Genomic DNA, 24,703 nt, shown 5'->3' with positions numbered 1-24,703 from the left:
CACCAACTCATCACCTAAAAAATTATCATTGGCCTTCCTCCATAATGTCCTTACAGTTCAGAGTGGGTCATATCTACAGTCCTCCCACAGTTGGGAAGGATGCAACTATCTTTGACTGGTTTAGTTGCTCGGTAGGTTCTCAACTTTCGACGTGTTCTAGGCTGACTCAGATGTATGACTATTCTAGCAACACATAGTTGAAACCCTCAAGGGGGCTTTCCTCAAGGTGGCTCATGTGCTACCTTCACAAGTAAATCTGCTGACCATGGACACAGAGGATGCATATGAATCTGTCTACATGGTAGGTTATATTCTGAGTCTGTCAAAGTACCGCTGAATTCCTCTACAGGATATATGCCAGCAAGCAGATCTAACAGTAAGTGCTTTGATCAAGGGTTTAGAGGGGCTCGTTAATCACCACTCATGTTTCACTAGCCATTCACCATCCCATATGGCTGGAAGCAACTCTGGGTATATATGGACAATGATCTCATAACAAGGCCTGTGATTCAAGTGTGTACACAATATATTGCGCTGAGATGAGTTGTTGACTCTTTGACAGAAGGACATTGAGCCAGGGCGCAATATTGTCCTCACTGATCATTGTGCCCCCCTCAGTGGCTCTCAATTCAGTGATGCTCCAAGCTGGGTTGATACCGGGTTTGATGAAGCATTTTTGGATGACAATTTCTTGTCTGCCATAGGTTCATTCAAGCCTGATGGCGAATGGACAGGCACAGAGACATTGGTGTTTGGGATTGGATTTCAAATGTCTGCTACAGGAGATTACATACTCCCTTCAACCTCTGCTGCAGCAAACATGGAGTTACATCCCCTAGTTCCTGTTACAGTAAGCACTGGGTCGAAACATAATACAATGCCTCCCGAGCTGACAACTTTCCTTCCAATACTGATTACTGGTATCGCTTTGGCGAACAGCCCTTTGCCAAAGTCGCACTATGTAATTTGCGATCCGGCCCTCTTCACACGAGGTATCGAGTACACTAATGAGACCCTTGAAATCACCTTTCCTGTGGCAGCTGCATGCATCCGTGATGCCACCATTCTTGCTAGGCAGTGTTTGACTACTCATGGCATACAAGAAAATTCATTCTGTATAGCCTGCAAGGACTTCATCATCGAAATGATGACAGTCACAAAGCATGCTGGCCAGCCGGTCGAGCAAGGTAGGCATAAACAAGAGTAGTATTTGTCTCAATTCAATTACCTTTTGACAGGTTTCAAGTGTCGGGATACCAACAAGGTCAAACCCTTGGATATGGTGTGTAAAAAAATGGTTGATCTTGTATGTTTTGGCCTTATATGATCGTGATATTAATTTGTATCTTACAGAAATATTATCGTTGGATGCCAATCCTAGTAATTCTGGCACTTTGTATTTTGCAACCGCTCAGAGTGCAACACCGCTTGCTATTAGATCTTTTCCCCACCCAGTATGGGAGACTTCCAGAGCATTTGATAGCCAGTGCATGCAGGATGGTATGTGACTCATCTGCAAGTTGAAAACCGACTCTTATACTTTCCACAGTATACCATTTTCTTCAAGTGTCGACTTCCTGGATACCCGCCAAGTGCCCAAATTTCAACCGATGATTTCGAGAAGGAAGCAGACCACCAGCTACAGCTCCTAAGGTTCATCTGCCAGCACACGAATGAGGAGGCCCATAGGCTAAATACATGGATCAATACCCGGGATGGCCCGGGTGGGTGGTTGCAAGACCTGTAAGTAGACTTCATTCCGTTGTTTTAAATACTTGGTCTCAAGTGCACAGCGTGTATGTACTACACTTGGTCAATCAACAATGAGGTGTCGGTGTATAGACTTTGACTCGATTATTCCATCCTTGCCAAATAGTCATTTTTGATGCTGCTTGTTGTTATACATGTACTAGTACTACAATTCAATTGGTCTCTGGCTGCTCGCTCACTGACGTTATGCATAGACCTTCATTCCTCCTGACCCTCCCGCCTCCCAGTAGCTTGTGTGCCTGACTTGACTCTAAGGCCGCGGCCATGAAAACAAGGGAAACATCAACAAACCCTGCAATAAAAAATAAAGGTCCAGGATGATCTATCCTGAAACCAGTTGGGTCCGCTGAGCCTCATGAAAGTGACATGCGCGATGTGTCAGCGCTAGCTATAAATGAAATCTCCGACTGGATTGAGCCGGATGGCTGACAGATAATAGTACTGCTGGAGCTTACACACTGTCACTGAATTGCGTAACGTTCGACGAATCCTCTCCACCCTCTTCGGTTACAGGCTGTACTTCCGTAATTGACAGTAGCTCGTTATTCTAACTTGATTCCTAAAACAGAATTTGCAGTCACCCACAAACTGCAGCAAATATTGCGGGGCAAAGGTATTTAGAGTCGCAGTCATAGCAGTTTTTTTTCTTACCCTACCTTGCACTTATTGCACCAGATTGCCATGTCTGAGGACCAGCAGTCTTGTGGCCAATGTCGTAAACCAATTGATGCCCTACAACTGGGGCCCAGGAAAAGGCCATGAGTAGCTATATTTTCGGGAAGCAATCCAGCTGCTGATGCTCATTACAATGATATTCAACAGCAGTGCGACGGATCCGTTGGTTCATTATGGTCGTCATTTCGGGAGAACGGTCCATGCCCTTTGCAACTTCCAAGCCCTTCTAACAAACAGAATTCTACGGATGGGAGAATTAGCTGATGCTCCAGAGGAAAACTTTACAGCCAAGTATCTTACTTTCCTGCAGAGTTGTGTGCAGCCCATTTAATCGTTTGTATATTCTAAGGGAACAATGTGAGCATCATGTTTTCCAAGAACTTCTCAAATCTGTGGCAGGCCTGGAAGAGTGTTTGATGCAAGGCGGAGATGATGAGGTTGATGCTGTCGCGGAGCTGGCAAGTATCCTGTTTTCTACATCTGCAAAGTTATCCATTTATCTCACATATCATGTCAGCTCACCAAAGGCGCATCTGGAGCAAGAGGTGATGATACAAAAAGTCTCAAAGGCAGTGTCCTCAATTGGATTACCCCAAAGGGACAAAATCTCATTCCTCCTCTTGCTCGCGACATGAAAGTCGACTGCGGTTTTCACCATGAACGGACAGGTGTGTTACTTTTTCCTGCTGGCCTTGACTGGTCTAACTCTGAGTGTGTGGCATCTATTTCCTTGGCATCTTTACTAATGGAATGCAGGACGAAAGCTAAACTAAAGAGTGGCGAGATCATTGTGACTGGAGACCAGTGGCCGCTGTTCTTGTATGCAGACTACCATTATGATCTCAAGGATCCATGGAATGGTCTATTTCAAAGTGCCTTACTTGTTTGTGTAAGATATTTCATGTTGCTCCCAAATTTCTTTGCTCTTAACTAGACTCTTAGGCATATAGACACACCTTCACGTCCCCCAGTTCTGTGGACAGAGAACTCATTCAGGTAATGCTCAGATTCATGGAATGACCTGAGTTACACTGCCCTCCATCGCATATATTGCAATGCAGGTTTGTCCACACTTTGGATCTGTACATTTCTACTCAACGATAAATATTCATTCCAGATCAGATTTTCCCTCACCTCATCTCCTGTGTTTTCGCATACAGACACAGTCACCGACTCAGAAAGGTTCTACAATTCTGTTTTAGATATTTTTGAAGACCTGGGTGAGAAGCAAGAAGTGAATGACCTTACCATATGGTGGAACAGGTAATTGATGATTCGTTTTATTCTACTGGTTCTCACATTTTCTAGGCAAATTTTTCCCTTCATACTTGACCGCTCAGCATCCCCTGGTAAAGAATAGCATGCTAGCGAGGATCTGAGAGAAGTGAGCATGAACGAAAGAAGTGTCAGTGTCTGATGGTGACGGTGGCAGTTTGTAGCATACCGTCGGCACAGTAATAGTTAATTGTACCTTGCTACTAAATAATGTGCTGTGGTCCCACTATGGTGCATGCGAGTTGCTTGTGATGCCGAGATTATACCCAGCCTCCAGACTGAAAGTGAATCATAGTAAATACCTCATCTTTGTATATTTTACCAATGGTAGCAATCAAGGTATTCACATTGTGATGATAGCATCTTTGTCAACAATATGTCATCAGTCTGCCACTACAGTTTTAGCATGTATCATTTTGAGATCCTTGCTCCAAATTCACCTGCAATTACTTTGCTGATCACATGTGTATTTGTGACTGATACTTGCAAGAATGATGTCAACTGGACACACCTATGTAATACTCATCTTTCTGATGAGAATCATATGATACATAAAAGCAACCATTCATTATATACATAGTCATAAGAGTTGATGAAGTATCACAATTGTGAAGCTTGCCTGTTTTGCCATCCAGATGCTCCCCTATAATCCCTATCACTATGATGACATTTGTGAGTTCTGCCAGGGCAAGCGTCCATTATAATTGAAGAGAACACAGTCCATGAATGTGTCATAAATGTAACGCTAGATCTTACATCACCTGTCTTTGTTCCTTTGATCAGTGAAGGTGTGAGGTCTCATCCTTGCATATTTGGCAGGTCCTGCCATGTCTATCCTCCAATATAAGGCTTGATAATTTGACATATCATTATTAGACTGATTGTAGAAATTTCACATATTATAATTCTTTATATACCAATATCATTTTATCATTGAACATCTGATGTCACCCTCTAAGTTATGTCATGTACTAGACTCGTGATGAGTCCTTGCTATGAGGCAAGCGGGCTGCATAGCGAGAACTAGTCACGAGTCTAGTCACATACATCTGTTGGGTATTCGTCCAGACATACTAACATATGTTACATCCAATATGACAATTATATGCTGTCCTTGACTATGCAACAACACCATCACATTTTCCGACAGTCGTGACTTGCTTTCAATGGGTGTGAGAGTCAAATTCCGAGCCCCCATGCCGAAAACCTTCAGTTTTTATATGTATTTCTGTCATATTTGAGAGTGAACAGGCCTCGAATCGGTTTACATTTGAGATGATGTATCAAGAATCATGATGAGGTTCAGGGTATCGTAATGTGGTGTCAAATGACAGCAATATGAAAGTACTTAAGAGCATTGAATGCTATGATGTCTGTATATGTAAGAATGATATCAATGACAGTTAGAACCACGATCCTCAGTCTGCAGAGAAGGCCATATAGAAGACAAATCAGTAATTAAGGCTATCATAACTAGGAAAGTAGGGACTCGGACAATAGCATTACTTACATAATATTTGTGGAGTTAAATATGAATGCACGTGACATCAATGTTGAGACTCACACAGCGGGGATTGCAATATTTAAGACAGCTTTGAATGTCATGCAAAATGTGAAGATAATATTTAATATTTTGGTTGTCGTCTAAGCAGATATAAAATTTCAAATATTAATGAGATCCTGTACGACAAGAAAAATATAAAGCATTAGCGAACATTTTGTTACTATCTAAATGTCAATGACAATAAGAAATATAAATATATCTTTAATGTTGGCATAAACTTCAAAATGAAACTTCACATTTAAGACTCGAAAAAACTTCAACTATCACACGTGACTAAATGCCTGCTCATGTATGAAGTTTAGACCACCGCTTAGACAGGCATTAAAATTTAAAATAGCTCCTGATGATTAAACGTGAAGATAAATCATTAAGTTTTGTCTCCAGATCAAATCAATCGCATGATGATTGCCCGCTCACAGCTAAATCATCGCCCACTCACAACATCACTGCCCACTCACGAAAATCTCTAAAATGTGACATATTGGGGGACTTAACGACATGATACATACAGTACGGTACTACAGCTCAGTAGAGTGAAGCTAAAGATCAATCCTGTTTGAGAGAAAGTAGTCAGACACCGGTGATTTGAGAGGTGAACTAATATACTTACGCGAGATAGAGATAATATGACTACAGTGTCACTTGAAACGGCCCATCGAGCAAAATGACTAACAACCCAGGATACCTTGACATTTTCCAAATGACTGCTTAAGTTTGACGAGTACATTTTAGCAGGGAAATTAGGATACATAGTGAATGGATCGATGGTCTGATCGTGATGCGGGAGGAGCTTGTGTACAGCAAACACTAATTCACCTGTGGGCATAGCATAGATATGTTGAATACTGCCGGGGACAGGAGACGATAACCGGTCACCCTGAGGGTAAAAAAAAACTTGACTATTCCCAATGTGAGTAGAAGCTCTGCTGTAGATAACACCGTTGAATTTTAATTGAGCGCGCAATATTGCTGTGCGTCGTTTGATGAGCGCAAACAAGTCTTCAGGAACAGCTACAGCTACAGCGGAGGAAGGAGCCTATACTGTCATCCAAAGGATCTTCAGCAAGTTCTTCACCAAGAGTTGCAGCGCTCTTGGGAGCATACATGTTATCAAATAGAAATTTGCACTCTTGAATAGCCGGTGGACAATCTGGGCGACTAAGCCAACAGCGAAGTTTTGAGGTTTTGATAAACGAATGTAGCATGGTAGTTTCCAGCTCGCCTTGAAAAATCAGTCCTGTTATCACACACTAGTACACCATAAAAACTCACCAGTCTTATGATTTACTGGAAGACGCTGAAGTATTCCAATCAAACGTTCGAAAGGAAAGCACCACCAAGAGTGGGCAGGGCCAAATAGAAGGAGATAGTCGTATATGTGGAAGGCAGTGTGGTGATTCGGACGCAGAGCGAATGTGGGGTGTATCTTCTTCAGATTTCCAACATAATGCGCAATGTGGGAGCGATACGCACATGCTCTCTGTCCAGTCATTGTCCGGGCACAAGCAAGATACACCGCGCAAACAAGTTCCATGGTATGGTCGAAAACAGCTCTAAGGCGAGTGCCGACTTCATCAGAAGGGTGCCAGGTGCCAGCCCCCCACAAGCTCACAAGAGCGATAGGAATGTAGATGGTGATGAGAGAGTGCCACTCATCCGCTTTCATCATCCCGGCAGATGCACTTCCGAAGTCAACTGGGACTGAAGTAAACCAAGACAGAACAGTTATCTCCTGGATGACATCTCGAACACGATGGAGGGCATCTGGAGAACCAAGCTGAAGCTCCTTTGCTGGAGCAGCAAAGGGTTTTCCACAATGCTGAGGACAAGTATAGGTAACTCGTAACAAAGGGGACATAAAAGAAAGGACTCACCCATTGTACGAGAGCTTTGACATAGTCGATTTTGAACAATCTACTAGATTTATTGGGGATGCATTGCAAGGCCTCGCAAACAAACTTGAGAGGTCCCATGTTCTTGTGAAATAGAGAATTCTTCAATTTATCCAGGTTTTGGTCATTGCAAGACAACTGGGAAATGAGAAGGGTGTGTATAGCAGTGACCTGGGTCATTTCCTTCGAAGTCATCCCTGGAGGTACATCGCCTAACTCACATGAAAAGGCTGGAGGGGATAAAGTCGATGAAGTGGTCACCATAGTCAAACCAAGAAGGCTACGGGAGTGATGTTGGACTAAACCTTCCAATATACAATGCATCGGGTCGACAACAAGCTGACGTGAGGGATCCCAGTATGGCAAAAGCCACATCTCTGAATAGTGCACGCTGTGAGCTTTGAATAGTCTCTCTCGTTCGGAGGTCGTCACAGCATCCCTCCACCGCTCAGCAAAGTCCCGGAGTTCATCTTTATCGCGAGGTGCCCAGCTTTCAAAGTATACTCTACTGTACGTGGTCTTGTGGTAGCAATTGCATGCACTACAATAGAAATGGCTACTGGTTCCAGCTAAAGAAGCAAGATGACGAGTGGCAGGGAGATCACAAACGGCCAGAACAATAGCACTGCGAGCGAGCCGGCCGGTAGGAAAACAAGCAGTCTTGGAAAATTTGACGCCGCACTTCCATGAGTCTACCATGTCATTGATAAGTGGCTGGATGTAGTGATTGAGATGCTTGAGGGACGGCTGTTTTGGACCCGGGATGATTCCTCCAAGATACATGTTCTCAGGCTTGTACCTGATATCCAATGGTAGATTCAGGCATGCCATAGAGATGATTCCAGAGGATTTGCTAGTGCCACACAAATTCATACCCTCCAGATTGAAAAAGTCCACGTGAAGGGCGAAGGCATAGTGTCCTTCATCTCCTCTATCAATAAAAAGTGAACCTGGATCTGGACCACTAAATTGACGCAGAAATTGAGCCTCAAATGCATGTTTCATCAGAGGTGGATGGAGAGAATTGATTGAGTCCTGCAAATCATCGCAGGCTTGATCCATCGCCCCCTCGATATCTGCACGGGAGAGGAGACTGGTGAGGTAGTCTTTGAAATTGTGGTACGTGTATTTCTTCTTCGGTCACCCTACTCCATCAAGCAATGACTCACCACATTTGGCCTCTGGCGTGGGGCGGTGTGTACAGTGTTTAGGATATATAGGAACAGTTGAGCCGTCTGTGTAATGGGGGCTGTAAGTGCAGTGACAACTAGAGCAGACCGCAAATATGACAGTTTTCCCGGTGAGATGGAATCTTGCGAGTGCGGTGTCAAAAGTCATTGGAATTTGCCTGAGCACATTTTGATGGGAAGCACTGAGGCTACCATTGGATCTCTGGAGTGTGAGGAATAACATGACTGAAATAAGTCCCAAGATGAAATCACAGCCTCGCCTACTGACCCCCATGACAACTTTACACACCACACTGATGAATAAGGCTATCTGTGCAATTTCATCATACTGATTCAGCAGAGATTCATGGTGAATATCTAGTGACTGTTCAAAACACAATCATGATGAAGATAATCAACTCTTACTGGCATCAAATTCGACTGCAGCACGCAAGGTCTTTTCAGGAGGCTTGTGAGTGTGGAACTGTGCTTCTAAGCGATCTATCTCCAGAATAATTGCCTTCTTCCGTGTGATCACGAGGTCTGCATTTCAATTGACGTTCTCCACAGCTTTGTGAAGCAATGGTAGCTCGCGAGCAACATCATCGGAATTACCAGCAAGTAACAACTGAAAGCACCGCTGAACACGGAACTCCATGTTATCAAGGATTGTTAAGGCCTTCACAGTTCGCTGGTCTCTGTTCTTTTTGGAGACATTGCAACGACCAGCAATTGCAGCTCTGGGTTCTTGTGCAACAAAAGGATCCAGCAAAGTGAGTTGTTCGAGGTCATCTGCCAGAGCTGGAATAGATACTGATGGAGTGGGGTTGGGTTGCTCCGAACAGCTAAGCGCAGGTGGAGAAACCAATTCATTGTGGGTAAGGGTGAGTGTGCGGAGCTGTGAGACTATCAGATCTGCACTGTCATTCGTGCGGTCAGGTCCAGCCACATGTGTGAGCATAGCAAGTTCTGCATGTGCACATTTAGTACGTTGCAGATGAGCTGCTATAAGACGCTCTGTGATGAGCACCCCTTTAGGTGTGCCATCATTGGCACGATTGCCGGATTGGATGCATTCCTCACAGAAACACCATTTGTACGCTGAGCGGGACACAGGCATGAAGAGCGGGGCGACAATAAGACAGCCTCATTTCTGCTGTGGAAGTCAATGACAACGACAGTATGTACCGTTGTTTCAATAGGGAATGAGAGTCATAGAATGGGAGAGCCATAACCAGTTATATAGGCAGACTTTTGAGTTAGACGAACAACAACAACAACAACAACAACAACAGAAGAAACAATTCGAGTAATGAAATGACAAGACAGCAGTAACCTTGTACAAAATACAATGTTCATTACAAGGCTGCCAAACAAGGAAATATAATGTGGTCATTAGGGAGAACTGAGCGGGCAAGGACAGAAAGGAACAAGTAGTTCTGAAGGACTGATCAATATAGAAAGAATGCGAAAAAAATCATTAGAATGACTCACTGATTGATTGATGCAGTTTCTGCCCAAGTGATTTCTGCGATAGGCGGTCATATGAGAGATCTGGGCGAAGACATTGAACCTGTAATCAAGAACGAACCCTGGGCATGACCATACATCCTGAGAGAAGGTCCTGGAAGGTCGATGTCGATGAGGATCCTGGAGAACGAACACCGGGCATGACCGTACATATGGTCATGCCCTGAGAGAAGGTCCTGGAAGGTCGTTGTCGAGGAGGAGCCTGGTAACAGAAAAAGAGAACACCGGGCATGACCGTACATACTGTCATGCCCTGAGAGAAGGTCCTGGAAGGTCGATGTCGATGAGGATCCTGGAGAACGAACACCGGGCATGACCGTACATATGGTCATGCCCTGAGAGAAGGTCCTGGAAGGTCATTGTCAAGGAGGAGCCTGGTGACGAAAAAGAGAGAATGCCGGGCACGACCATACATACAGTCATGCCCTGTAAGAAGGTCCCGGAAGGTCGTTGTTGACAAAGAAAATGATAGGCTTGACAGTACAGACCGTCAAGCCTAGGAGAAGCTAGGTAAAGTTCCATAAAGTTGGAGGACTTAGAACTTTGGCAACGAAAGCGCCCGCTGAGCAGTCACAAATAACAATAATCCATTTTTGGAAATTGTTACATAATGTTGACTGCTTCAAGCTTCAGTGTCACTTTCGTCATCAACTATGAGCTCGACGGTTTGTACTGTCGAGTTCGCCGTCCCCAAATCCTCAGAGCTCGACGGCATGTACTGTCGAGCTCATCGAGCTTATCTTCACCCATTCCCAGAGCATGATGGTATGTACTGTCGTGTCTCCCTACTACCATCTGCCTCATCAAATCCATCAAATGCACCTTTTTGCTCCATCAACATCAACCTTGTCAACTCCTTCGCTTTCGCTGACTGCGATCCTTCAGATCACGCGAGCAGGTAAGCAAATCCAACTGTTCACAAATTTGACCGTCAATCCTCCATTAACATATCCAGTCGTCAATGCCCGTCAACCCCTCTACCGTATATACAGTAGAGTGGGCAATGGCTAATCCGCTTTCACTGACTGCAATCCTTCAGATCACACTATCCCATCCATAGGTAAGCTCAGATCGTTAGCAGATCCCACCATTGACCAATTGTTAAGCAATCCAGCCAGCTGTCAATGCACGTCATCCCCTCCACCATACATACAGTGGAGGGGGATTGTCTTGTCATACATTCCTGCATTCACTTGCTTTGTCTATTCATCTCTATGCACATTATCACATATACTAGGCTACCCCGACTTTCATCCATCGGAATGTCTCATTTGACACCTCCAACCTGTTCACCTGACCTCCAGTAAGACCAACAAGCCATTCGTCGCTGTATAGGGCCTTTGGTAATCCAGTAACCGGGATCCATACTGTTGTCAAATTACCGGATGCGTGTATTCTTTTTGTTGGTTTGGAACCCTGGGGTGCGAAAATATCATCATCCAACACTCTCTGATTATCAATGATATTCAGTTCTTGCTCTATCCTGCGCCGCCATGTCATATTCTTGACCTGGAGTACACATTCGATGTCATTTTCAATGTCGCTTTCTTCTGAACTCATACCTCCATCTCCCAGTGTTTTGATTATATTTTGAAGCCACTGCCAAGCTGGTAGGTCCTCGTCCTCGCCATCTTTCTTCAGTTCAATAATTTGCTCAAGAATCTTTGTTCTGTGAAGATATTTCTGTGGACGTATTAGTGCCCAGAGAGCGCTGAGATCAAGCTGTGGACATACATTTCGCCGACAAGTTGCTTGATGGACCGACTTCAGATTTTTGTCTCTCTTTACAATCAACCTCTCCTCCACTTCTGCCCCAGTTTCCAATATGCCCTTTGCTGTAACCTTTGGTTGTGCTGCTCTCCAGACTGTCCGCAGCCGCTTGTAGCGATCTTCGAGTATCATCTTATAATAACCATCCAACCTTTGGAACGGCCACTGTTCTTCTACGCTCCTCCTTTTCAATGCTTCAAGGAGAATATCGAGAACTTTCGCATTCCAGGGGGTGCTAGATCCGTGCTTGAGATCGAAGGCAAGATTCTGGGTGTTGGGGCCTGGGCCATCTTCATACTCGTATGAGTACACATCTTGATGATTGGCCGGCTCATGTACAATGAAATCCGCATCTTGAGATATACTGAAGGTATCTTTCAGGAGACACCGGATCTCACCCTACTCCATGTTCAGTATCAGTATTGTTTTTATTCGAGTTTTAGCTCTCACAAGAAGGAAGTCTCTTTCGTGGCTCAATTCTGTGGCCATCTCTATTTTAACTTCATCATCCTGCTTCTTTTTCCTTCAAGGACTACGCTTTGTGGACATTAGGAGATCCTTCTTGACGAGGATGCATCTGAGTGCTGCCTCTATGCCTTTGGAGATCGCGTTCTCCATCGCAGACATAGGGTAGGCATCGTCCTGCTGAGGTTGCGGTGGCTCTTGCTCAACTGTCACTGATCATTCTCGATGCGTTTCCATAGGGTTGTCATCATCAACGTCCTGCTATGGTGTGACATTTAAACAAGCTTTGATCACTCAATACTCACCTCCATTACAGATACCAGACACATTTTGCGTGTTGCTCCCCGTGCCTTCCTGATCTTTTTGATTGTCTCGAGGCATGGGGTTTTGAACTGTGGTTTCTGAGGTGTTTTGGGTGACTGTTGAGCGCTTGTTGGGGTGGGGTCTGCATCCATTTCCATGGTTGCATGCCGTCGCCTACCGGATCTTGCAAACCGCTGCTCCATGTTAGCGAGTTTGCTCATCTTTTCTGCCTTCAGTTTTTCTATCTCTAGTTGTAGCCTTCGCTCCATCTCGCTAAAAATAACTTTCTCGTGTTCTTCTAACTGCTTGACATCATTAGCAATTCTTATGTTCAGTCATTTTCCCCCACCTCTTGATTTTTTCTTTTACTTAATTCTGCGTTGCATCGTGCCAGTTCTTCGGCCAGATGGTGTTGTTCTTCAGTTCGTTTTTCTAACTGCTTGACATCATTAGCAATTCTGTGGTCGGTTGTTTTTCCTCACCTCTTGTTTTTGTTCTGCTTCCCGTCGTGCAAGTTCTTCAGCTAACTGCTCGACATCATTAGCAATTCCCTGATATGTCGTTTTTCCTCACCCCTTGGTTTTTTCTGATGATTATTTCTGCTTTGCATTGTGGAAGTTCTTCAACTAGCTGCTCGACATCATTGGCAGTTCCCTGGTCAGCTGTTCTTTCTCACCTCTTGGTCTTTTCTTGCCCTTATTTCTGCTTCATGCCGTGCCAGTTCTTCAGCAACGTTCTTCCTCAGTTGTGCTTGCTGTTGCTCCTGCCATGTGTGAATTTCCTATTATCTTGTAAGCGTGTGTCTGACTGGATGTATCTGTTACACTCACGTCCTTCTCCCACTCCCACTCTCTCAGAACCGCTTCCCATTGCCGAATCTTCTGGTCGAAATCGCGCATGTGGCGCTCATGCTCTTCTTCTGCAAGACGTCATTGCTCCTCAATGCGGTCTTGAGCTTCTCAGTGTATCTGCCGGTATCATCAGCAGTGACATACATTTGATGAGTTTCTCGTGCATACCACTTCTGTTTCATGCATAATACTGTTGATACATTCCTGTTGTTCATATACAGTCTGGTGAAGTGTCTGCGAATAGTCGACTTCATGAAAGCGACACTTCCCAGATGTCTAGATAGGCATTGTGAGTCATGGAAGTTGATTCGTACTATCCACACATACCACTTCATCTCTGGCCCTCTTGTCGGGTCGCACAGGATGCTGACTAAGAGCATCCATGAAGTTACCAGCACTTTCATCGTCATCTTCATCGTCCTCGAATAAATCCGTGTCATGAGATGTTTGTACGTCTTCTGCCTGAGTGTCAGGACGCTGCATGTCGATGTCGATGTTATCGACACTCATAACGGGGCAAGGATCCATTGTTAGTTAGCAAATGACATTCCTGAGTCTTCTTAAATCATGTGCTGCATTTTTATCTTTATTCTTTCAGACATCTTGTTGTACAAATACAAGACTGTCACTTTCAATTATCTTGTTGCTCAATTCGCTCATACAATTAGCTCGTACAATTACCGTTGCAGTATTAAAGAAATATACTACCTCATACAATTACCCCTAGCGACAGCACTGCAGGATTGACATTGCAGCAGTATTGTCATCCTTGGATTTGGTTCCTCACTGTTTCCAGCAACTACGCTTGGTGACCCGAACTAGATTGTGGTTATTGTCTTTGACTAAACACGTCAAGTTTATAAAGCTGGATTGCTACTACAGTCTGCCTCCATCGCCTGCATTCATCACCCACCCCTTAAATTGTTGCCTTGATCGAAATAATCAGCATGGTGAACACTCGCACATATATTCTTCCAATGTCTTCTGTAAGTTATTCCTTACTTGCTTGCACCCTTTGTTTACCTTCAAATCAGACTCCAGAACTTCACCTGCGGTGCAGGCTATATTCAACATTGTGGACCAAACCTCATCAGGTCACTATGTTGACGCATTGCTCTGGCCACTTACGTACTGCTCGGCATTTTCCTGTTCCTGAAAGTCTTCTCGAGGAGGCTACCATACAGCCTTATGTTCACAACTGTTTTGTGAATGTGCGCGAAGGACGACACATCTATCGATTCTGCATATTTTTCAAGCAACATGTTCGTCTCAGAGCCAACGTGCTTCTTAGCAGGGGTGATCGTAAGTTCCGAGGAGATGCAGTTGTTATGAGGATTGGAGTCAACAATACCTCAGTTATGAACATGCGAGGCAGAGATAATGTGCTTGCTGACTTCATAATTCACCAGTGAGTATAGTAAACTCAATGATTTATTGAGCATACCATAACTATCTTTTCAGCTTTGCGCAAAGCATAACTAATTGTCCAAGAGCTAGGCTCCTGCGCGATCTTACTCTTGTGAAGCCCTTGAGCACTCATACCAATTGTCGGTTGGCTGCGAGGTGTGGAGTAGTATAATAGAATTACATACCGAATGTATAATAGAATTACCTACTGAATTTCTCAGCTGGACTGCAGATATAGAATGCCATATTGTCATAGTACAGTGCCATGATCTTGAATAAACATTCGAAAGCGCCGGCTTGAACTGATACTGACGGGTTCCGGGTTCTGGGTAGCTTTGCAGACAGTATGATGTAGTTTCGCTCTCCCTGATGCGCGTAAAACTTGTAGTTACTAGTCACCTATTGCTATTAGAATTTTCAGGCCGAAACATCTCTATTGCTTGGGGATTGTTGGTATTCATACATACAGCAGGTAATGACGGAGACATGGGTATCACTTCCTGGCCTTGCTCTTGCTCTTGCCTGCAGCCATTTCTCCCATCTTTTGTCTCGCGCGACCAGATGTGTATTTCAGGCGTGTCATGATCATATCGTTGACTGGCCATAAACTGCAATAATTGTCGAGGTCTGGGAAGTTGTCAAGCGCCTGAGATGATGTCGTAAGTTCATTGACAATATCAAGACTCAGAGAAATTGTTCACCTTGCCATGCATGACTTTCAGCAGCGCAGGACTTTGGGCAGAAGCGCATTTTGTCGTGTCAAGATGGTCCTCGATGAGAGTATACATAGAATTCTAGGGAGGATGTGAGTTAGTTTGCGATACTGAGGGTATAATAACAATTTGTGAACCTTGAATTTTGCATATGCCCTTGGATTCCAATCTAAAGCTTCATGAAGTGTGTACCCCCCGCGCCCTGGACGCCCAGGTTCACCAGCAGGTTTAGGTATCTTCGAGCCTTCCGATGAATCCACGCTCGAAGTCGAGGAGTCGCTATCTGAGAAAGAACTCAAAGAGCTTGAGGAATCTGAGGGCGGAGGCGTGCGGAAATTGGAACACATAGAGGTGGCTCTCTTGGGATATGGAGAGGAAGAGTGATTAGAATACTTGAGCATCCGCTTCGAAAGTTTAGATTCAGGGGTGGGTGCGGACGACGACGCCCTTGCAGTGGGAACAATACTGGCTTTAGGACCAAGGATTTCATCAGCAATAAGTGTAGTTGGGCGACAATCTGCATTACCAAACACCTCCAACTGGTCTGTGAGCATTGGGGGAAGGGGCAGTGGAACACCAGGCTCTGAGTCATAGAAAGGCGAAACAACTGTAGAAGTATTGCGCATGATAGATAGAGAAAGAGCCGAACAGCTGCATTGAACTTAAGGGATGTTCATGATAAGAAGCACTCAGGAAAGCATTCAACAGACTACCATATTGGGCGAAAACAATAAGGGGCTACAAAAATGGTAACCGTCATATAATAGTACCTAAAGAATAGTGAAGGGTAGCCATCAATGTACATCTCAAGAGAACACAAGATGGTAACTGTCATATAATAGTACCTAAAGAATAGTGAAGGGGTGGCCGTCAATGTACTATCTCAAGAGAACACAAGAGGACAGTACTACACAATTGCATCAACAATTACTGTAAAGTTACCATGGAATCAAATAAATATGGGAACGATACAAAAGTACTTGAAAACAAATGAGAGGTGCAGATAAATATGCCGTGAGCAGGCGACAACAGCAGATCATATCATAATGTCTTTCTTTGCTTTGTTATTCAACAAGTCAGCGCAGCCACAGCGTTACAAGCTGCTCGCTTGTCTAACCGACTATAATGGCTCTATCCATGCACTTGCGATTTCTAATGATGGGCACCTGCTTGCATGTGGTGGTAAGAAAGCAGAACTCAGCCATAGACAGGGCTAACAAACAAGCAGGTACTGAGGGCATCAAACTCTGGGATATCAAATCTCGGAAAGAACTCACATCTTCATCTAATCATCATGAATTATGGGGAACAGTCAGTTGCGCAATCTGGGCCACGACCATGAAAACCACAGCAGAAACCCTCTGTTATGGAACAGGCCTGGGTTATATCATATTTTTGAGACACAGTCTCACAGATGTAAGGGCCTAAGGTTTCCGCTTGACTGTCCATTGACACTAGCAGGAAAAATTACAGGAAATCTGCGCTAGGAGACTGGCATCAGGCTTCGAGATCACATGCTTGTTGTGGTGTTCTGCTTCCTCTGAAAGCAACCTGTGGATTGTAGTGGGAACAAGAGACAAAACGATTCATGTTCTAACGCTCAACACAAGCTCGCAACTCCAGTCTGTCTTCGCAGTGCGACTTGAAAATACGGTACCCAAGTCGGTAGCATTTGCGGATAACCAAGGCATCTATGTGTTCGGGCTCTATGATGGCAACTTGTAAGTCTTCCACTGCATAACTTTCATTGCCTGATGCTGAGCACCGAACAGCATGAGACTGAAGGATGAAGATGGTGAAATATTGCAAGAGATTAGCTGCAAATCAGTGATGTGAGGGACCACGCTCCTGACCTGTGCGCGTTACTAACATTATTCCAGTGATCATGCTGCGGTGTATCCAAAGCGGGGCGTTTTCGTCGTAGATAATGCGACAGATGGCTTTACATTGTATCGTCTTGAAGGTACTGGTGAGCCTGTTCGAACATTTGCAACTGGTTTGCCCAATGTGTCGGTCCCAAAGCAAGTGGCATTCAGGGAAGAAGGCAAGGTAGTTGTGGGAGGAAGTGACCATGGACTAGTATATATATTCGAGCGGAAGACAGGGCAGATAATCGAGACCCTCCATCATGCAGATGCTGGCCTTGTGCAAACAATATCAGTAAGTGCTAAGACTGGTCGGAAAGAATGTCACTGAACTAGATTAGATGCGCGATCTCCATGGCCGTTGCACAATTGTCAGTGCTTCACCTGTGCCAAGGCGCGGGAAAACTACTATCAAGATATGGGCATACAACTACGCAGTGCCGAAGGTATCCAAGGTGCCTTTGGGGGATTACTGGTCCCTGTCATGCATACTGATGGTGCTGATACAACTACTGGCACTGATGTGCATGAGCGTCTTCCTACTGATGAACTATAGAGATAGCTTTTTGGTAAGTGAGCCATGTAGTCAGCAGTAATCTAACTAACGCACCTCCAGGACAGCGCAGTGAACCATGTGCATGAGTTGGCTGATGACTTTTCACAGCATGTTAAAGCGGCCATGATATTTAACGAGTATGTAGATATTGAGAAGGGCGATAAGGAAGGGCCGACCAAAGGATACGCCAAAAGTGACATCAGGATGCTCCAGGAATTGGTAGCAAAGCTCATGGAGCTAGCTCAAGAAGTGGGCGAAGATATGGACAAAGATGGTCATCAGGAAGATGAGAGCAAGCGCAATGTTGATCACCCGCAAGTAGTGAATGGAGGTGAACAGGCAAAGGACCTAACTCTTGTCCAGTAACAGATAAGACACTAGTTAAACATAGAAATAGTTTTGAATTATGCCCTTGACCAGATTTGGCAGAGGGATGTACAACGAGACAATCCCCCTCCACTGTATGTATGGTGGAGGGGATGACGTGCATTGACAGCTGGCTGGATTGCTTAACAATTGGTCAATGGTGGGATCTGCTAACGATCTGAGCTTACCTATGGATGGGATAGTGTGATCTGAAGGATTGCAGTCAGTGAAAGCGGATTAGCCATTGCCCACTCTACTGTATATACGGTAGAGGGGTTGACGGGCATTGACGACTGGATATGTTAATGGAGGATTGACGGTCAAATTTGTGAACAGTTGGATTTGCTTACCTGCTCGCGTGATCTGAAGGATCGCAGTCAGCGAAAGCGAAGGAGTTGACAAGGTTGATGTTGATGGAGCAAAAAGGTGCATTTGATGGATTTGATGAGGCAGATGGTAGTAGGGAGACACGACAGTACATACCATCATGCTCTGGGAATGGGTGAAGATAAGCTCGATGAGCTCGACAGTACATGCCGTCGAGCTCTGAGGATTTGGGGACGGCGAACTCGACAGTACAAACCGTCGAGCTCATAGTTGATGACGAAAGTGACGCTGAAGCTTGAAGCAGTCAACATTATGTAACAATTTCCAAAAATGGATTATTGTTATTTGTGACTGCTCAGCGGGCGCTTTCGTTGCCAAAGTTCTAAGTCCTCCAACTTTATGGAACTTTACCTAGCTTCTCCTAGGCTTGACGGTCTGTACTGTCAAGCCTATCATTTTCTTTGTCAACAACGACCTTCCGGGACCTTCTTACAGGGCATGACTGTATGTATGGTCGTGCCCGGCATTCTCTCTTTTTCGTCACCAGGCTCCTCCTTGACAATGACCTTCCAGGACCTTCTCTCAGGGCATGACCATATGTACGGTCTGTTACAAGTAACATCGGCTACATGGCCCCCCTATCATTTTTCCCCTTCGTCCTCGCCCTCGTATGCCCCCGGCTCGTACTTCTCTACCGACTATCTGTTGACCGGATCCTCGGGACCGTTCCCGTCCCTCATTCCCCCTCCTATCGCACCAACGTGCGCACGTGCCTTCGGGCTATGACTCATTCTGACTCGTGCCACCAATGTGGCTTTCCTTATCTTGTCTTATCTTTCCTTTGACCCGTGCATGCTGCACATTGTATCATTTACCGTTGGCTCGTTCCAACGTTTCTCGGTCTCATTCCGCATTCGACCTCACATCACTAATCAGGCTCTGCTACCAGCGTACCTATACCCTTTCCGTTTTCCCTTTGCCCTTACCCACAGTACGGTAGCCTTGCCCTTAACCCTTTCCACTTAGTATAAGTAGTCGGTCACTCTGTACTAGATTCCCTAACTTGAATCTACTCAATCTTCCCTCGAACATACTTCCCTCTGAAGCCCCCTCAGCTTCAGTCTCTAGTATCTTTTCTTAGGTGCTCATCGCGCCTAAGTCTACCTCGATCGACCACCTCATCGTTCGGACAAGACTGTCCTTACTTTGAGAACATCAGTGACTTTGAAGACATCCGTCTTAGAAGTCACGTGACACGCGCGTCTCTGATATCTGCCGACTCGACATCGCCAGTCTCAGTCGCTACACCGGACCCTTCCGGTTACGTCACGAACGTTAGCGGACGACGCCCCTCTTAGGGCTCCGCATAACAGATCTATTTGAGTGCGTAACACGGTCATGCCCAGTGTTCGTTCTCCAGGATCCTCATCGACATCGACCTTCCAGGACCTTCTCTCAGGATGTATGGTCATGCCCAGGGTTCGTTCTTGATTACAGGTTCAATGTCTTCACCCAGATCTCTCATATGACCGCCTATCGCAGAAATCACTTGGGCAGAAACTGCATCAATCAATCAGTGAGTCGTTCTAATGATTTTTTTCGCATTCTTTCTATATTGATCATGGTTTAACCTCACAGCAACTGTCAGTGCAGTCAGACTGCCTGAAGTGGACATGATGACAATCTGTGGCCACACACATGATAAAATTTCAATACATATACATGCCTGTGGCAAATTGCGTTTTTTTAATCCACAATAATATTGTTGTTGTTTGGTAGTTCTTACTTCACGTCTGAAACCACACTTTTGTTTTCTCCACAAGCCGCAACAGCCACACCTCTGATCTCCCAGCATTGTTGCCACCGATATGGTAATCACTTCTTGAAACTCCACCATTACTGTATAGATGCACCGAACCCTTTCCTTCTTCCTCATCTAATGTATCGGTTCATACTGTTGCGGGAGATCTTGATCTAAGCTTAACGTGATGGTTCATACTGTTGCGGTAATCTTGTCTTAACTACATTCTCCCCATCTCCACCAATGAATAACAATCTCTGTGTCTTTGCCCGTGATGGGCAGGTCTATACATCCCTCACCGCACATTCGCTTCCCGATGCCATTCCTTACGAGTCATGTTGGGATCCTCACGAAGACTATGACACTTCTCCTGATGATAGCGATACACCACTTACCACTTGCTGGGCATACGGAGCTCGTCTGTGGTTTCCCCTCATACCTTTGAATCCTAGCTTCGATGGGCCAATCTTTGGATGCCTCAATCACTCTAGGTTTTCGCTCCATACAGAGGTAGACAATCAGGGAAAACATGTTCTCCACCGCGACATTCGGGGAAAATGGGCTGACTTAGAGCAGAAATTGCTCTGGTGCCAGGAACGTTTAGGTGCGGGATTGCTCATTCCATGGGGGACTAAACTTCCACGCGCTCCGACTACCTATGGGTATCAACGGTCGCATGCAGATGCCAACCTTGCTAAAAAGGTCGCAATAAGGTCGCGTAATGCATTTCTATGTAAGTCAACTATATATTTATCTCATCGTGATTGCCTGACGTATTTCCAGTAATTGCCACCACCTGCTCATGGCACATCATGAGTCATCATCACCATGGCTCCAATCGCGCCTGGATGGCCATCTTAACAGATGATCCCCATCATCCTATACCCGCTGAATGGGTTCTTGAGCTGTCACGCTCATTCGTTGGAGATCTGACGACAAACATGCCACGTACAGGAGCCCTCATTTCTTCCATTCACTGCCCTTAGCAAGCTCAATTGCCCATGTTTGAGAAATTCTCGATCCCGATTTGGGTCTGCTTTCCCCAGAATGTTTCTGCCGCTGTCAATTCCAGTCTGTGTCACTATATCCCATCTGCGGCAGCTATCACTCGTGCGACCGAGCAGTGGGACCAAAAACATGACAATGCTTGGGGTCAACTGGACGACAGTACGTGGGGTCAGCCAGAGGAGAGTCAGAATGCCCCCAAGTGGGATGACGCCCTTGGATGGGCTCAGAACAGTGGAGCACAGCCCGTGTCTAATGTTCCTGAACCGCACACAGACTCTCTGTTCCCGACCCCCCAACCCCACTCTGGACAGAAGCGAGGAGAAGATTGGAAGGCATTCTTTGCGCGGCGCTGTGAGGAGAACAAGAGGAAGGAGGAAACAGAAACGCCAGCCCGGCAGCAGTCGCGTCAGAGCCGTGAGCGGGTAGCCATGAACCACAGCATTCCTGGCAAATCCAGCACAGCCGTGGTATTCGAATGGCAACCTAATGATGAGTTTGGCGGATTTTGTCAACGTGTCCGTCTCACAAAGGCTGAGATACCAACAACTTGGATGTCATATAGCACATCTACCAGGGTATACGACTCATTCCGTAACCAGTGGGACTTGTGCGATGTGTTGGACCCTTCTAGTGTTCCTGACGGCGATTGGGAAGAGGATCATTTCCCCCTGGCCCTTGCTCCTTCTGAGCCTACCCCTGCTCCCCCTCCCCCTCCACCCCCACTGTCCAGCTTCATGAGGGACATCGAAACCTACTTCGGATGTTATGAGGTTGCACCCTCAGCGCAATACACTCGTAATGTTGAGCGATTCATGTCTATTTTGCATTTTCATCTTGGTTATCGCCTTGCAGCATCCACCTCTACACCCAGAGGCAGATCAACTACTTTCAATGATTGGACTCACAAAATGCAGTGGGCTCACTTATGCAAACTTGTGGGCGACGACCCCACAAATATCACATCGATTCCAGACACACAGAAGCATGTCATCACCTGTTTTATAGGTTACCTCGTCACCCTCCCTCAATCTCAGTTGTCAGACATCCCACCCGATCTCTGGGATCTAGGACCCAACTCATCCTTGTCAGTTTTGAATGCACACATTCGAGTTTCCTATGCACAACAACCCAAGCAACGGTTTTACATCATCGAGCTGCTGTCATCAAATCTGGTGCCCTGGAAACTGGCGGTTCCCGACGCTATCACGGTTGTGATGTGCCTCCGGCATGACTGGGGTTCGGATATCACCAAGATCGTGTGCAACCTCCTTGAAAAAGGAATTGCTATAAAGATGTTGCAGCCAATCTCAGTTCCACCTCACGCTTGGCACCCACTTATGGAACTCCATACATACTCGCTCGGACACGTCTTCTCCCCCAAGGATCGCAGGCTTCCTCATTTCAGGCCTGTTTATGCCGACTATATCGTGTACAAACAACACCGTCACAAGTTCATGAACCAGCCTTGTGCAAGAGTGGCACTTCTTCACGGTGGGCTCATATGGCGGCTGGCTTTACATAGTCTCAGTTTCAATGTCCTCCCCTCCGTTCTCGACGGCATTTCACGGCAAGCAGTGCCGTTTGGCCTGATGCTGGACATTAATGGCCAGACTTATTTTGACGATGAACTGTCGGAAGAGGAGGTGGATTTTATGTGCGGGATGTATCATGTGCATACCAGTAAGTTTGTCTTGCTCGCATTCGACAGCAGTACTTATGTTTGAATATTTAGATGATGGGAATGTTGAAATCGTCTCTTGGTGGCCTAGACCCCAGGCCTGGGCTGTCTCAGGACTTAATGTGGGGTTCTGGTCCAGTCAATGTGAATCTTGGTTCCAGTCATGCCTGGACAACATTCGACAGGGTGTTTCACGCAAGCGACATAAATCCACTAATGATGCTAACAGTCCAATGACCGGTACACAGTGGAAAGGCTCACTGAAGTTCAACCTGGGCACCAGTAAAATGATGAAAAATGTCAACGCAGCATGTTGCAGTTTTCTTGACACCAAAGCAAGTGGTAAGAATCAATTGGTTGTTGCTTGCGCATCTCAGATTCTAATCTTGTGCTTAGCGTTTACAGAGAATTAGCACTGGAGACTGTAATTGTAATTGTAATTGTATGAATGTTTATGAGTGATTTCCCTTTGCTGTCCCCTAATACTTCACACTACTGTATAGGATTGATATTTAGCGTAGATTCGTGTATGTACATAACTCATGTCGTCATTGAGTCCCCCAATATGTCACATTTTAGAGATTTTCGTGAGTGGGCGGTGATGTTGTGAGTGGGCGATGATTTAGCCGTGAGCGGGCAATCATTGGGCGATTGATTTGATCTGGAGACAAAACTTGATGATTTATCTTCACGTTTAATCATCAGGAGCTATTTTAAATTTTAATGCCTGTCTAAGCGGTGGTCTAAACTTCATACATGAGCAGGCATTTAGTCACGTGTGATAGTTGAAGTTTTTTCGAGTCTTAAATGTGAAGTTTCATTTTGAAGTTTATGCCAACATTAAAGATATATTTATATTTCTTATTGTCATTGACATTTAGATAGTAACAAAATGTTCGCTAATGCTTTATATTTTTCTTGTCATACAGGATCTCATTAATATTTGAAATTTTATATCTGCTTAGACGACAACCAAAATATTAAATATTATCTTCACATTTCGCATGACATTCAAAGCCGTCTTAAATATTGCAATCCCCCCTGTGTCATATCCACATCCCACTGTTCGGATAAGATGAGGCTCCTTCGGCAGAGGTCGGCATGATTCTAGCTCCGCTTTCAGATCAATGCAAGCTGAATTGAGCCACTTGACAAATCATTCATGCAACTCCGAACAATGGAGATATTATTATTATTATTTTATTATTCAGATAAACTTGGCATTGTGATCCACTGTCATTGATGCAATGACTTAAAAAGAGCCAGCTGTATAGAGATTTTAGCTCAATCATCCTCGTGAACTACTAACCCCAAACACTTCCAGTCATTACGCCGTTGACTCTCACAGACTGCTCTAACTTCACACTTCGCTCTTCGCTCTTCGTAAAACCCTCTTACTGCTATTCATTCCATGGACGCATTCACATCTATCACCTCGCAGCTTTATCCATTGATAACAATACTGAGGAATGATGATCTCCCGGGGTATTCCGATGGATTCCCCGTTGACCATGAGTACGCTCAATCAATGTCAACTTCTGTTGGACTTTGTGTCATTGCTTGATGTCGATCATCGACATAATGCTGCTTGTGTGACAATGTAAGCCTCCTTCTTTCATTGCTTGCCGATCAATACTGAAGCGTACCTTGACAGTCACAAGATTCGTCGAGGGCCTCCAGAGTCTCCGACTGTCGACTATTCATGCTTCTCTCACCAT

At 45.2% G+C, this 24,703-nt stretch overlaps 8 protein-coding genes across 8 annotated transcripts; 6 read left to right on the top strand and 2 right to left on the bottom strand.

Moving 5' to 3' along the window:
• Nucleotides 1-44: 44 nt before the first annotated feature.
• On the top strand, nucleotides 45-2,013 carry F5891DRAFT_979759 (uncharacterized protein; the record flags this gene model as incomplete). Its single annotated transcript, XM_041376923.1, has 9 exons — nucleotides 45-131; nucleotides 188-301; nucleotides 350-376; nucleotides 436-513; nucleotides 563-1,187; nucleotides 1,239-1,282; nucleotides 1,354-1,500; nucleotides 1,550-1,743; nucleotides 1,965-2,013. 9 exons carry the CDS (start codon nucleotides 45-47, stop codon nucleotides 2,011-2,013), a joined length of 1,365 nt encoding a protein of 454 aa, XP_041226803.1.
• A 565-nt stretch (nucleotides 2,014-2,578) lies between these two features.
• On the top strand, nucleotides 2,579-3,465 carry F5891DRAFT_951100 (uncharacterized protein; the record flags this gene model as incomplete). The annotated part of the gene is made up of 5 exons (XM_041375015.1): nucleotides 2,579-2,736; nucleotides 2,795-2,907; nucleotides 2,973-3,156; nucleotides 3,202-3,334; nucleotides 3,388-3,465. 5 exons carry the CDS (start codon nucleotides 2,579-2,581, stop codon nucleotides 3,463-3,465), a joined length of 666 nt encoding a protein of 221 aa, XP_041226802.1.
• Nucleotides 3,466-3,559: 94 nt separating this feature from the next.
• Nucleotides 3,560-3,712, top strand: F5891DRAFT_950921 (uncharacterized protein; the record flags this gene model as incomplete). The annotated part of the gene is made up of 1 exon (XM_041374997.1): nucleotides 3,560-3,712. A coding segment is annotated over one exon (153 nt), but the record flags the coding sequence as incomplete, so codon positions are not given.
• Nucleotides 3,713-11,300: 7,588 nt separating this feature from the next.
• On the bottom strand, nucleotides 11,301-11,939 carry F5891DRAFT_913582 (uncharacterized protein; the record flags this gene model as incomplete). The annotated part of the gene is made up of 2 exons (XM_041373665.1): nucleotides 11,301-11,528; nucleotides 11,610-11,939. Coding segments are annotated over 2 exons (558 nt in total), but the record flags the coding sequence as incomplete, so codon positions are not given.
• A 2,374-nt stretch (nucleotides 11,940-14,313) lies between these two features.
• Nucleotides 14,314-14,592, top strand: F5891DRAFT_934298 (uncharacterized protein; the record flags this gene model as incomplete). Its single annotated transcript, XM_041374013.1, has 1 exon — nucleotides 14,314-14,592. A coding segment is annotated over one exon (279 nt), but the record flags the coding sequence as incomplete, so codon positions are not given.
• Nucleotides 14,593-15,164: 572 nt separating this feature from the next.
• F5891DRAFT_1187918 (uncharacterized protein) lies at nucleotides 15,165-16,010 on the bottom strand (the record flags this gene model as incomplete). The annotated part of the gene is made up of 3 exons (XM_041366922.1): nucleotides 15,165-15,317; nucleotides 15,373-15,465; nucleotides 15,522-16,010. The coding sequence occupies 3 exons, from the start codon at nucleotides 16,008-16,010 to the stop codon at nucleotides 15,165-15,167; spliced, it is 735 nt and encodes a 244-aa protein (XP_041226798.1).
• A 420-nt stretch (nucleotides 16,011-16,430) lies between these two features.
• F5891DRAFT_951028 (WD40-repeat-containing domain protein) lies at nucleotides 16,431-17,580 on the top strand (the record flags this gene model as incomplete). Its single annotated transcript, XM_041375009.1, has 5 exons — nucleotides 16,431-16,566; nucleotides 16,610-16,800; nucleotides 16,846-17,105; nucleotides 17,157-17,216; nucleotides 17,265-17,580. The coding sequence occupies 5 exons, from the start codon at nucleotides 16,431-16,433 to the stop codon at nucleotides 17,578-17,580; spliced, it is 963 nt and encodes a 320-aa protein (XP_041226797.1).
• A 2,962-nt stretch (nucleotides 17,581-20,542) lies between these two features.
• F5891DRAFT_1187916 (uncharacterized protein) lies at nucleotides 20,543-23,398 on the top strand (the record flags this gene model as incomplete). Its single annotated transcript, XM_041366921.1, has 5 exons — nucleotides 20,543-21,032; nucleotides 21,083-21,219; nucleotides 21,286-22,987; nucleotides 23,040-23,327; nucleotides 23,382-23,398. The coding sequence occupies 5 exons, from the start codon at nucleotides 20,543-20,545 to the stop codon at nucleotides 23,396-23,398; spliced, it is 2,634 nt and encodes an 877-aa protein (XP_041226796.1).
• Between the last annotated feature and the right edge of the window lie 1,305 nt (nucleotides 23,399-24,703).

The sequence above is a fragment of the Suillus fuscotomentosus genome, assembly GCF_016647785.1.
Source record: "Suillus fuscotomentosus strain FC203 chromosome Unknown F5891scaffold_23, whole genome shotgun sequence".
NCBI lineage: Eukaryota > Fungi > Basidiomycota > Agaricomycetes > Boletales > Suillaceae > Suillus > Suillus fuscotomentosus.
The sequence above is the reverse complement of the archived record's forward strand: the minus strand, read 5'-3'. Positions and strand labels throughout refer to the sequence as shown.